The 13,666-nt window shown below is 30.9% G+C and overlaps 1 protein-coding gene across 3 annotated transcripts in view; it reads right to left on the reverse strand.

Moving 5' to 3' along the window:
• Positions 1 to 7,611: 7,611 nt before the first annotated feature.
• The window catches only part of ABCA5 (ATP binding cassette subfamily A member 5), a 113,098-nt gene continuing 107,043 nt past the window's right edge, over positions 7,612 to 13,666 (reverse strand). For 2 of the 3 annotated variants that reach the window (XM_031965711.1, XM_031965712.1), the window contains 5 exons: positions 13,431 to 13,550; positions 12,998 to 13,147; positions 10,489 to 10,568; positions 9,876 to 9,931; positions 7,612 to 8,296 (listed from right to left, as the gene is read on the reverse strand). In XM_031965711.1, coding sequence (XP_031821571.1) covers positions 8,189 to 8,296; positions 9,876 to 9,931; positions 10,489 to 10,568; positions 12,998 to 13,147; positions 13,431 to 13,550 — 514 coding nt within the window. In that variant the 3' untranslated portion in view covers positions 7,612 to 8,188. Of the gene's footprint in view, positions 8,297 to 9,875; positions 9,932 to 10,488; positions 10,569 to 12,997; positions 13,182 to 13,430; positions 13,551 to 13,666 lie in introns of those variants that run through there. The other variant, XM_031965714.1, reaches the window with a different exon arrangement.

Here is a 13,666-nt window from a genome sequence, read left to right on the forward strand (position 1 = left end):
ACCAATTTTGTGCCAGGCACAAAGGATAATGATACAAATAAAAAAGGAGAAATACAGTTTTTGCTCTCAGGTAACTCATAGTTTAATGGGGAAATGATATGGCAGCAAGTTTGTATAAACAAGCTATATGTGAGATAAACTGGAGATGGCCTAAAAGGACAGGCACTGGAATTAAGAGAGATTTGGAAAGGCTTGTTAAGTAGGGTTGGATTTTTAAAATATAAGGTGGCATTTTTAGGTGGGATCTAAAGCAAATCAGGGAAACCAGATGAAGATGAGGGAGAGAATTCCAAGCATGACAGATACTGAAAATGTAGTCAGATGAAGTGTCTTGGGCAAAAATCTAGGAGGTTGGTATCACTATCAAAAAGTATGTGGAATGTGCAAAAATATTTGTAGCAATTCTTTTTGTGATGGCAAATTGGAAACTTAGTAGATGTTCATCAGTTGGGGAATGGCTGAATAAATTATAATACATGAAAATAATTAAGTATTGTCCTATTAAAAAACGAACAAGCTGATTTTAGAAAAGCCTGTCTCTATGAATACTAAATATTTATCAACGCACACTAGTTTCACCTTTTTGTTCTGATTTTTCTCTCCCAACATGACTCATATGGATATATGTAAAAAAATAAATGTAGCCGTATAATCTAAAAAAAAAAAAAACTATGTGGAGGAAATATGGAAAGGAGGGGAAATAAAAAGACTAAAAATATAGACCATGTCATGAAGAGCTTTACAAACTAGAGAACTGTACATTTGATCCTGGAGATAACATAGCCACTAGATTTGAGGCAAGAGAATAGCCTGGACCAAACAGTAAGGTTTGTCTATAGCAGGGAGCCCCTGGTGTCAGGAGACACAAAAGTTGTATATAAGAAGTATTGCTAAGAATATAATCAACAGGATGTGGATATTTTGGAGAGTGAGAATGACATGTAAGTTGTGATCCTGGTTGACTTGGAGGATAATGGTGCCCTCTACAGTAATAAAGCTAGGAAGGGAAGAGTTTGGAGGGGAAAAGACTTTTTCAGTTTGAGACAGTTTGGATTCCTACACAACATCAAGTTCAAAATATCCAAAAGGAAGTTGGAGAAGAATAAAAGTCAGAAAAGAGGAATGAACTGATAAGTTTAAGTAACTTGTCTAGCACCACAAGCCAAAGGATAGGATGTTTCTAGATATCTCAGTGATATGAGATCATATTTTGGGAAGATTAACCACATATACATTATTCTGTTGGCAGAGGCTAGCATGCTCAGCTCCTCCAAGTCTCATTGACTCTACTTAAATAACATCTCATGCTCCCTTTCCTCCTGATTCTGCCACTACCCTATCCAAGTAATTTAGCTCCTTAGTAACATCTATTGGTTTTATTATGAACTATATCTGCCTTTCCCCCCCGCCTCTAATTTCATTTCTTTGGAGATTTAATTATATTCAGATAGATTAAATTAGATTTAGATTATATTCTGTATATAGACTATATTCTAATATATTAGATTAATTCTGTATTTTACTTCTTTTAGAGTTTCCCGCATCATTGCTGCGTATATACATTCAATTTTCCTATGCATGATTTTACTTTTTCTGAACTTTAAGATGTTTTATGCTAAAAATTTCTTCTTTTATAGCTTTAAAGTTTTAATTTAGCCCAAATGCCTCATTTTGAGAAAGATCTTTAGATAAATTTTCTATTTTCCTAATTTTTTGTTTCAACAACTTCCTTTTAAAGTACACTTTGGGCATATTCTTTTACCAGATTATATTTGGATTTTGAATTCTTTTTTTTTTATTTCATGAATTCTGTTGCACAATGTTTAATTTTGAATAATTGTTGCAATTATTGTCCATATATTGTGAACATTACTATTATTTTACAATGCCAAAGATGATGCTTTTACATAATTTCTTGCTGATATGTAAGTAGAACTGCTAGCAATTTGATGATAATATAGTAACTCATTGCTATCAACTTGTATTGTTGGGGGTAAGACTAATTTGCTTAATGAATTGCTCTTTAGTAAGTAAAACTTAACTAAAACTTAGTAAGTAAAAAGAGTATTGTCAATTACTATTGTGAAAATATAAGTGCTGGGGGCTTGAAGTCAAGAATACCCATCTTCCTGAGTTCAAATGTGATCTTCCAACATTTGGTAGCTGTATGACCCTGGGCAAGTCACTCAATCAGTTTCCTCATCTGTAAAATGAGTTTGAGAAGCAAATGGCAAACCACTATAATATCTCTGCCAAGAAAATCCCAAATGGGGCATGAAGAGTCAGACACAACTGAACAACCACCACCACCTAGTCCTCTCTTTCATCATATAAACAGCCACAACTCTCAAGTGACTCACACATTGAAAACCAGCAATTTTTGACCTGTAAAAAATAATCATTTTAACTTTCTGTGAAAATGCTTGGTGCTTGCCATGTGCAGTGTAGTGTTTTCTAACACTCAAGAAGTCATTTATCTGATTTGGAAGATAATGTCAAGTTCATAGAATTTTGCTACTATTCTACAAAAGATTCTGGGTATATAAACTGCAATTTCTTTTCATGATTGTTTGCTCATTACAAGGGTATGTATAGTATGTAATGTTTACATATTCCATGTCCTTTGGAATGTTTCATCACAGAAACAATTCTGATCCTCAAAGAGCTCATTTTTTATGTGTGGGGCAAGATGGTAAAGAGAACACAGATAAATTAGAAATACATGGAGGAGGGAGAAAGGCCTCACTTAGGACACAATATTTAATTGAGCTTTGAAGGAAACCAGATGTTCGACAAGACAAGAAATGAGAAGGTTTCTTCCAGGGAGAAGAAACAGCATTTGCTGTCTCTGGGAATATGCTGAAGTCAATTCTTCCAGGTCTTAATCACCTCTCTGGAAATCTGTTGACTTTCTTTGTGGCAGCTTCTTCACGGTTCTGCTTTCATTTTATTACTGAAGGAACCAAACCAGATTTTAATATTCTCACCATAAAAGAAAACATACCACACAGAGATATTTAAAATACAATTGGGGTCAATTCTGTCGGTCTTTTTTGTATTCCTATTAGTAATGGAGAGAATAAAGCAGAAAGAACCCTTCTTCAAACAACAATTCCTATATTCTAATAAAGGACTTAAAAGATCAGCACTTTAAGATGCAGAAATTTAGTTTGATTTATTAATTTTTGGTGAAATAGTTTTGAGAAAATGAATGCCAATCTTGACTCCATAGGAATGATGAAGCATATTTCCTCTCTCTATAGAGATAGTTATTAATGAAGAATGCTGAAATCTAGTTAGAGTTTATTTATTAAGATATTTTCTTTCTTATTAAGAGTTAATAAGGGTAGGACTTATTGGAAAATGATAATAAAATACGAAATCCATTAATAAAATACTTTTTAAAAATGAATGTAATTTCCTGTAGACATTAAAAAAGTAATGCCAGAAAACAAGTTAAATTTTACATTCATCATAATTTAATGAAAAAAATTTAATAATAATTATTAATAAAAAATAAGTTAATGGATTAAAAATCACTTATCACTAATTAAAAGAAACATAATTAAGGCAATATATATATATATATATGTGTGTGTGTGTGTGTGTGTGCTACAATGGAGATGGTCTAAAATGTATCAAGCAAATTAAAGGGTTTTTTATTCCTCTAGTTTAAGCTTGTGTGATCAACTAAAACTCTTAAATTAAATAAAAGTCTTGTGTATTATTATGTGATATCTTTACATTATGTGATGTTTACAAATATTTCCTAAAAATAGACATCTACTGTTTATCATGTCTGATGACATTTCTTTTCAAATTTGATATCCCAGAAAACATATGCTTTTTCACCATGGAACTGTGGGTTGATAATGGAGTTAGTGGAATAGGCTTTGTTGTCAACAAAATTAACATATCCGAGTCTGTCATGATATAGGCATACATAATTTTGCCCTCAGAATATACCAGATGAAGACAAAGATTGAAGTTAACAGTTCTAACCAGATGCTTCCTAGAAGAGCCTGGGGAGTAGAATAAAAATTATGAATGTAGGCATTAGACACATATGAATTATAATATTCACTCTTAATAGGTTAACATCAGAAGTCATATTTTCAAAGCACTTAGTTTGGTATCTTAAATATCTTTCTCAGATTCAGTGTGATCAAATGAAATGGTCATCATCTCACTACCTTTTATTAAAAGGTAATGATATTTCCATTAAAAACTGTACCAGGCTGCAGCATCAAACATTCTTGAAGTATACCAGAAAATGATGTAGTACTGAAAAATGAGGTTTGCCTCACATTAGACCAATTTTAGAGCATGACATATCTAAAGTCCCCAAAATAAAAAGAAATTATATATTTGTATGAAAATTTAAGACAATTAGAAGTGTAGGTAACAAGACTGTAGCTCAAGTTCTCAAAAGTTTGTTCCATAGCCTTTTTAAGTGAAGACAATAGCTTGTGTTATTAAAAAGCAGTAATTGGAAAAGATAAATTGCTTTTTAAAACTAGATATACTTTTGTGTCGCATTTCCCCTTTTTAAAGGTGCTGCTCACATTCTTAAAGCAACGACAAACAACACGTGCCAAAGTTATACCTTTATAAAGAAATGAAACATTAGCCTGAGGAAATTTTTCCACTTGTATTAAAAAGCAAATTGTTATAGTCATCTAAAAGAAAAGGATACATGTGTACTCTCTCTCAGACCAAAAAAATATAAAGATGGATATTTACAATGTTAATTCATATTCATGCCTTTTCAATAAGTAAATTATTTTTCTTCTGTTAAAATAAGAGATCGACAATTATAAAGTAAAAATAAAATATGTGCATATAAAAATAAAGGCCTTCACTTTGAAAGGCAAGTTTACTAATTTAGGTCAAGGAAAGGAAAAATGTTCAGGTGGCAAGATGTTGTTAAGATCAAAATCATAAAAAGCATCAACTATTTCCATTTGTTCAAAATCAACGCCTATATAATTCATATGTAGTTATCACTTATCTCAAGGCTCTCATGAGATTTTTAAAAAATGTACTGAGTATGTTTAGTACAAACACAACAGAATAAAATTAACATGAAATGCTGAGTAAAAATGTTCCCATGTTTATCAAATTTTTACTATAAACTTATTAAAGTCAAAGGAATTTAAGGAAGGATGCCAGGCTTACAAGCAAAATGCCAATATGAAGATCTGACTTTTCTTCTGAGACAAATCTAATGAAACAAGTTCCCATAAACTTAATTATATAATTTTAGTTACTATAAATATTATCTATTACTCCTCACATCTCAATTTATAATTTTTACAAAGAGATGACCTTGTCCAATAACTTACTTGTGCTTTAAAAAAAATATCCTGAGTGAAGTGGATGTCATTTTTTAAACCACCTTTTGGGCTATAGACACATATAATATTCTTTTTTAAGAGACATCAGAAGTTATATTTTCAAAGCATTTGATTTAGTATCTTAAATATTTTTGTAATATTTAGATCTCTATCATATAAATATTTCTGGATAGTGCACTTAAGTATTGTTTCATTAATATGTTCTACTATATATATATATTAATATATTGAAACTGGTCCTTTTTTTTTAAAGACTATATTAGCCATACATTCAACTTGGATAAGAATAAAAAAACAAAAATGTGTTACCAAGGAAGCACAGAATCAGTCTTTATCTCTGACAATCTATTAGGGGTGGGGATGGAACACCTAGCTCCAGAGATAAACATCATGAAAAATGCAATGTTCACGAACCCCCAAACTTGTACAAGAACATGTACTTAAGTACAACAGAACATCAACTAACTTACCATGCTATACATTTATACATACCAAAATAAAATTATTTGATATAAAAAAATCCATGTAATCTTCTGTACAATGCATGTTTTACCTAAAATTTAAATTAAATTTTCTCAATGTGAGTAGATTTTATAAAGGGCTCAAATTCTCTCTGCTTAGTTTTTTTTTTTTCAAATATAGATATAATTTGATAATTGTTCTTTATGATTTATTTCATGTCCAATGATTAAAAAAATACCCTCAAGTGAGATACTTCTTCTCAACCTTTTAAAAAGAATCAGCCTTATTATGTATTACAATGATTTTTGGTTATTCAATGATATGAAGGCTCTCCAATGATGATTTCTTTCAACCATGAAATATTTATTTATGAATTTATCTAGGAAAGCAAACCATTTCATTTTAAGCCTGCCTTTCAACTGGCAATAGTATTAATCAAGTTCATGCTGCCAGTATGGAAATGAATAATGCCTAAGTTAAAAAAAGCAAAAAAGAAAAAGGCAAGAGACAAGAGTCTCAAATAAAGAAAACAATTATATTCCCTATTACCTTGGGAAAACCTTGTAACAATAAGGAATTTTAGCAATCTTGAATACAAAATATGTAGGGAACAATAAAAATTGAAGGTGATAGTTCTTTACTAAGGAAAAATTATATCCAAAGTCTTTATTTTTTAACTAATTAGGAATAAGAAATAACCAAAATGAACAGTAGGATCACTGAAGTTTCCTTTCACCAAGCATCAGCTGGGAGGATCATCAAGATGACTGATACTAAAAATAAAACAGGGACACTCTTAGTCATTAACATATTTCTGTCTATTTGGTATGGACGTAAACAGCATTAACACAAATATGTTCCTTAAAAATTTGCTGTAAATCTAATTTTTTTAAGTCAACTAAAAATCCATTAGTAAACTTGATATTTAAAGGAGGCCAGAAATAAATCATTTTAAAATGAATAATACTTTATTATAAATAATCACTCTAATGTGTCTTTTCAAGCTGTTATTTTTGTGCTTCTGGTCTTCTTATATTGTGAGCCACATATATTGTGCATCAGTACCATATATTGCCTTTCAGTACTATCTACAATTATTGGTGGATCTAGGCAGTGTCTAGTTTAAATTAATAAGATTTAAGCAGCTAATGGGAAGATCATATTGCCTGATATCTGTATAACATATCTGAAATTTTATTATATGAAATAATTGTAGTAAATCATAGCTTATATTAATCTTGTCATACTTTAGCTCTGGAAAATGATAAAAATCTGCTTTGTCTTTTACCATAGACAATAACTTCTATCATTGGTTCTGATCTATAATAAATCCAATCAATTATGGTTAAAATCCCAAATAAGGATTATCTGTGAATGAAGTCAAAATGCTAACAAATATTAACAATCCTAATCTTTCTCCTTCCAGGTCCTCAAGAAGCAAATATACATACCCTTTCATACTAAATAAAGGAGAAAATACTCTATCTAAAAACAAAAAACTGAATTATCCCAGCCTAGCAGTTTTCTCTATTCCAGACAACTATGCAGCAGAAAAAGAGTATCAGCTAAATCATATAATATAATAAATATAATTTATAATGGCCAAGAAATATCACTAGCCCTACACAGAAAATACACTAAAACTGAAATTAATTAAATTAGTTTGAAAATACAATGAATATTTTTCTAACCTAAAGTACTTAAAAGAACCTGAAGTAAAACCATTCATTCTGGTTGCCATCTAGTGGACATATTTTTTTTAATGAGTTTCTATTTCAGAAATCTTTTCTACTGTTTTTTTTTTTTTTTTTTTTTTTTTTAAAGACAACCTGCAAGTGGCAGCTTTTTGTGAGGATTTAATTTTAAAAACTGAGAGTCTATAGTATCCTTTTAATTTCTCACCTACACGTCAGTTTACATCTTTATTTATTTAATATGCTGCAATATAATAAGCTTATTTTCTGGAAGTGGATTTTCCCCAAAAAAGTAAACATAAAAATTCAATGTAAAAGAACTAAAAAAAAAAATATATCTTCCACTATTAGTGAAAATGTAAGTAGAAAAACACTGTTCGTAAAAGCTGAGGAAATGACAAAAGTAAATACTTCTCTCAAAATACAAGTCGGAATTAAATATCCTTTAGGTAGTAATACTAAAATACGATTAGCTACACAAAAGAAAACCAAAACACAGTAACATAGTTCTTCAATTAAAGAATTCTGGAAATGCAGTGATATGACCATTTCCTATGACCCAAATGTTTTCATGGTTCACAGGACATGTTAAAAAGTTTGATCTTAAAACAATATAAAAATAATATGAAGTGGAAGGGAAAAAAAATCCTCTCAGAGGATTTGAAAGGTAAGAGTTCAAAATACAACTCTGTCTTCCTGGGTTCTTTCCCACCAAAGAGTGCTATTTAAAGTTCCGCAACTGTTATCTTCTTCCTCCTGTTCTTTAGTGAGTTCTACAAAAACCTAATGGGAAAAGAAGTCAAGTATAATACAGGTTTTGTTAAAGAAGATAGAAGAGATCTTTTAAATTACTAAAATTTGGTTCTAAGTTTTGATTCTAGGTATCAAAATAGATTTCATGACATTATAATACAAAGAGTATAACTTAGGAACTCAGAATAAATTTGTGCCATGGCTTTATTAAATTATTTCATTCCCAATTAGCACATTCACATGGCATTATTAGTTACAAATGGTACTAAATTAGATTAAACAGTTAGTAAAGTAATATAACTAAGAAGTTCACTAGCATTAAAAATTTTGAATCCAATGGCAACAAGAAATTTTGACATTTTAAAACAATTTTATGTAAATATGATATGAAAATTAATCAGAAAAATATGGGAGTCCAACAACCAATACCATCCAGAGATCTAGAATCTCTGACACAGGTACTCTAACAGAAGTCTCATAGGAGTAAGTTGTCTCTGTAACATATTTATCATTCTCAAACCCTTCTCTACACTCAAGCAGCTTGGAATATGGCTCAGGATGCAAGATGTTGCTAGGGATATATATCATATAAGGAATCAAAAAGGGAAAGCTGCTTAAGAATAATAAACTCCTTATGTTGCACTGCTTTATCACAAAGTGATCACAATGGATTATTTCCTTTCCCTTAAGAAAATCAAACTGATTCTAATTATATTTTGCAATTGATTTTATTCTGTATCACCTGATATGTTGTATAATTCCCTGAGCCATGTTTCTTTGCCAATGAGTTAAGTTAAAAAGCTCAGCTTTCCTCTCTAAGCTAAAATGTCTCATGAATCACCTTATTTCAAAGAAAATATATAGTCTCTACACATTTTACTACCCATATACAACTAAGGGAGATCTGTTATTTCAACAAGAAGACTTGAAAGATGCATATGGGCATCAGGAAGTCTGTTATCCCTGCAACGCTGGCTGTCCTTCAACAAGGCTGGACTGTTATCATTCTGATACTAACCATACTTCTGGACACCACTAATGAGCTTATCAATAGCTACAAGATGGAAAGAGAAATTGCTGCTAGCCTTTTGTTCCCGACTTGCAACCAATTATATTGTTTTCCATCATCTATGAGACTTCAAACTTTGAAACCAATCATAATGTTTTATGGTTCATGTTCTTTGTTTTCTTATACCAAAAACCAGTGCAAAATAGTAAGCACTATTTTATTGTTGCTTGATTGAATGAGGAATTGAGAGACCTTTTTATTAGCAACTGTTAGGCTTAACAATAAAGTGAACTTGCTCTGTACTTTTTGCCTCAGTTTACCTTAATTTCAATCACAACACACCTCTTCCAAAAGTATGAGGTGTGCAAGAACAGAAGAGGTGAGTCTTAGGAATGCTAGTACAGAAATTTTTTTCTGCTTTGATTTACCACCCAAAAGTTATTACCTATGGATGCTATTTGTTACTTGCTCCACAGTTCAGATACCACCTACTTCCTAATTAGAGTAACATAAATAGTAATTAAGTCTTTAAGAGAGAGATTCATATAATCATCATTTGTGGATGTTTTACAATATTAAAATTATTTGACTTTACTATACCTGTTCCAATGTTGCTTGAGAAAAGTTGTATTCCTCAATACTAAAAGTATGTTTAGCTATTAAAAAGACATGAAAAGAATGGTTTACTCATCATATTTTTAAACATTAAAAGAGATACATGATTAATGTATTAAATTTTTTGGTGAAAATTATGTCAGAATCCATAGATAAAAACTTTATAAATTCTAAATTAATAAATCTATTAAAAGCATATCACTTCTACTGTTGCTGAGACAAGTGACAGCTGTCTGGTCGAATGCCACTGTTAAATGCCACACACAAGAGTATCTCAAACACGGATTTCTTTAATCAATTCTTTCTATCAATTTGCATAGAAAGGTAAAATGACTGTTGGTTGAACTAATCAACCACCTGGAGGCCCAGTAAGAAAAGTTTGCTGGGTCTTCAGGGAAGTACAAAACTACTAAGAGCTAGCACTCTACATAATCTACTATAAACTACTAAGTGCAAAAAAACTTTACAAATGATTTTATTTAGCAATAGCATTCTAAATATGGAGTTCCAAGCAACAAAATTACAAATGATCTTGTAGAATATACCACATTTATGAAGTTGGAGAGTTTCTTATATGTACTTTGAAAATATTTCATACCTTCTTCTAGCTTAGAAAAGGACTGTGCAAGAGACTGTACATCTTCTTTAGGAATTTTATAAGCCAAAATAGAAGAAAAACTGAAAAATAAAATAAAGCTTTAATTACAAGAGGTACAAAGTGATAATCTTTACATGAAATCAACCCATAAAAATAATGAATTATCCATTCCTATATTCTGAAGGTTAAAATCAAAATTAAGATAAAAATCACAAACATATATATATCTACACACAGGGATATATATATATATATATATATATATATATATATACACACATATATATGAATAAAAGATAACATTTATTTTCAAAATATCAATGAAACTGTGATCTCATTGAAGTGAATATTCATTTTATCAGAACATAGCAAAACCCTTCTTATACCTTCTCAACCTGAATAATATTCTAAATATAATCTTCCCACTATAATGGAAACTGTCACTGAGGTCTTCCTACATTTCAGAAAAATGAAAGAAATATTCATCTGCTGTCTTTTGCTCATATTATATTAACTGGCCCGCTTCCTTTTTTGGCTTGTACATTTCCTCAATGATATCCCTAACTTCACTACTTGAAAGTATATTACCACTGGAAATACATGGAACTGAACCTCACCAACCATGTCATTCATCACTATGTTTGAGTTACTTTCAATTTTCCTTGGAGACTGTGATATTCCATATTTGCAATTATACCACATTACCAATAAAACAATTATATTGAAAAGATGGATCACTGCACTGGTGAATACACGGGAATCCTTAAAAGAAATATGCAATTTTCCAAATACTATCCATCTCCTTCTACTATACCTATTCAAATTCTGAAAGTAACTCATGGCTCATTTGCAGTGACTACCTCAAATATGTGTGCTGATATATTAAATGGCAACTAGCTCTGTGCTATAACCTGGGCTATAAATATTTTTATACCATTTAGTTTTTCTTATATAAACTGATAGACTAATTTCATTAGAAAAAAATGGATTTTAATAAGAAAGTGCTGTAAATTCTAGGGTCTGATTCATTAGTTCAATATCTTCCATAAAAAATGGAGATCCTGCCATAACTGTGGCTGCCATATTCTTTTACTTCATCATCAAGCATATATTGGCTGAAGTAGTTCCTCCCAGTCAACAATCATTAAGCATACTATGTGGCAAGGACTTGCTAAATGTTAGAGATAAAAAGAAAGGCAAAACCAATCCCTGACCTCAAGAACGGGAAGGCGCTATCAGTTGGTAAGGGAACAAGGTAAGGTCTCTTGCAAAATGTTAGATTTAAGATGAGTCCTGAAGGAAGCCAGAGAAACTCAGAGGTAGAGACAAAAAAAGAAATTATTCTAGGGGAGTATGATAGGTAACCAGTCAAAACATATGGAGATAAGACAAAGTGAATTAAATATAAGGAACAAGTAGGTCAGTGTAGTTGAATTTGAGAATACATGGAGTATTACAAAGTATAAAGAAACTGGAAGAGGACAGATTATGAATAGCTTTTAATACCAAAGAGCAGTTTATATTTGATCCTAGAGGTAAGAGGGTGTCGTTGGAAATCACTTTGGTGGCTTAATGGAAGATGGGTAGGAACGAGAATAAAGAGTACTTTTTCGTGTTCTAATTAATTTTTCAAGTAACTATCAACATAAATGTGGTTTAATTTTTTGAACTGACAAGCTTGGTTTTCAGGAAGCAGGTCTCATCTGATACTCAAATTATAATGAATTTGAATTTATGTATCAATGGTATATCCTCCTTTAAGAACTCATGATTCATATCAATGAGGCTTCAAGATAGGAATCTGTCTTGACATATAAAATGTTCTGAATCACAATATTTCACTTTTTAAATGTTTTAATTACACAAAATGCGATTTTTCTTAAAGAACTGAAAAATCAGAATATAAAAATTATCATGTCAACAGTAGAATCAAATTTAAATGCATATTAAAACCATATTATAATTTCTAATATTTTAATTAGATATATATTCCCCTCAAAATGAAAAATCTTAAATGTTCATACAGGGAAACACTGTCTATAATTACAATATTAAGAAATACTGCTACAATGAGATGACTCAAACCAGTTACACTTATTCAGTGATGAAGAGAACCATCTACACCCAGAGAGAGAACCATGGGAACAGAGTGTGGACCACAACATAGCATTCTCACTCTCTCTGTTATCTGCTTACATTTTGTTTTCTTTCTCAGTTTTTCTTTTTCTTCCTTCTTGATCTGATTTTTCTTGTGCAGCAAGATAACTGTATAAATATGTGTGTGTATATATATATATATGTTGGATTTAATATGTATTTTAACATATTTAACATGTATTGGACTATCTGCCAGCTAGGGAAGAGGGTTGGGGGGAAGGAGGGGAAAATTTGGAACAAAAGGTTTTGCAACGGTCAATGTTGAAAAAATTACCTATGCATATGTTTTGCAAATAAAAAGCTTTAATTAAAAAAAAAAAAAAGAAATACTGCTGAAGTTTTTAATATTTACCTTTCCTGACGAATTGCATTTGGAAAAATATAGTGAATTTGTCTTTGAAGCTGTTCCACTTCCAGATTTTCCATCCAGTCCTTTAATTTAATTTCCAAAAAGTAGCCTCTGCCAAATTTACTCTTCAGGTGTTGTACAGTGCCAATACATCTGCAGCAGTTTTGGGGGGAAAAAAAACCTAAGCCTTGTAAAAAACAACATGATACATTTTAACAGAAGGTGTCATATTTGAATTCCAAAACACTGTTTTTAAAAAGTTACCCAAACCATGGCCAAAAATTTATATACCACACCTGTTGTACAACTTATATTCTCAAATTGATTCATACTTAAGGATTACCTTCTAAATTAAGGGGAGAAAAAAAGCATACAGACAGAAGTATATTTGTTACATTTCTTTGACTGAGATATTATGCTGACTATAAGCTCCTACCTTAACTGTCCAGATACCAAAATAGCCACTCTATCACAAACAGCCTCGGCTTCTTCCATATAATGTGTAGTCAAGATGGCTGCACGCCTTTTGTTTTTAAATGCAGCACGAATTGCTCTCCTATAAGAAATTCAAAGGAGGGGGCATTTGTAATTTTATATTTCTATGTTTTACTAGAGATACAACAGGTTTTGCTGTAATTATTAAAGCTTTTTAAAGCTTAATTAAATATCTGA

The sequence above is a fragment of the Sarcophilus harrisii genome, chromosome 4 (assembly GCF_902635505.1).
Source record: "Sarcophilus harrisii chromosome 4, mSarHar1.11, whole genome shotgun sequence".
NCBI lineage: Eukaryota > Metazoa > Chordata > Mammalia > Dasyuromorphia > Dasyuridae > Sarcophilus > Sarcophilus harrisii.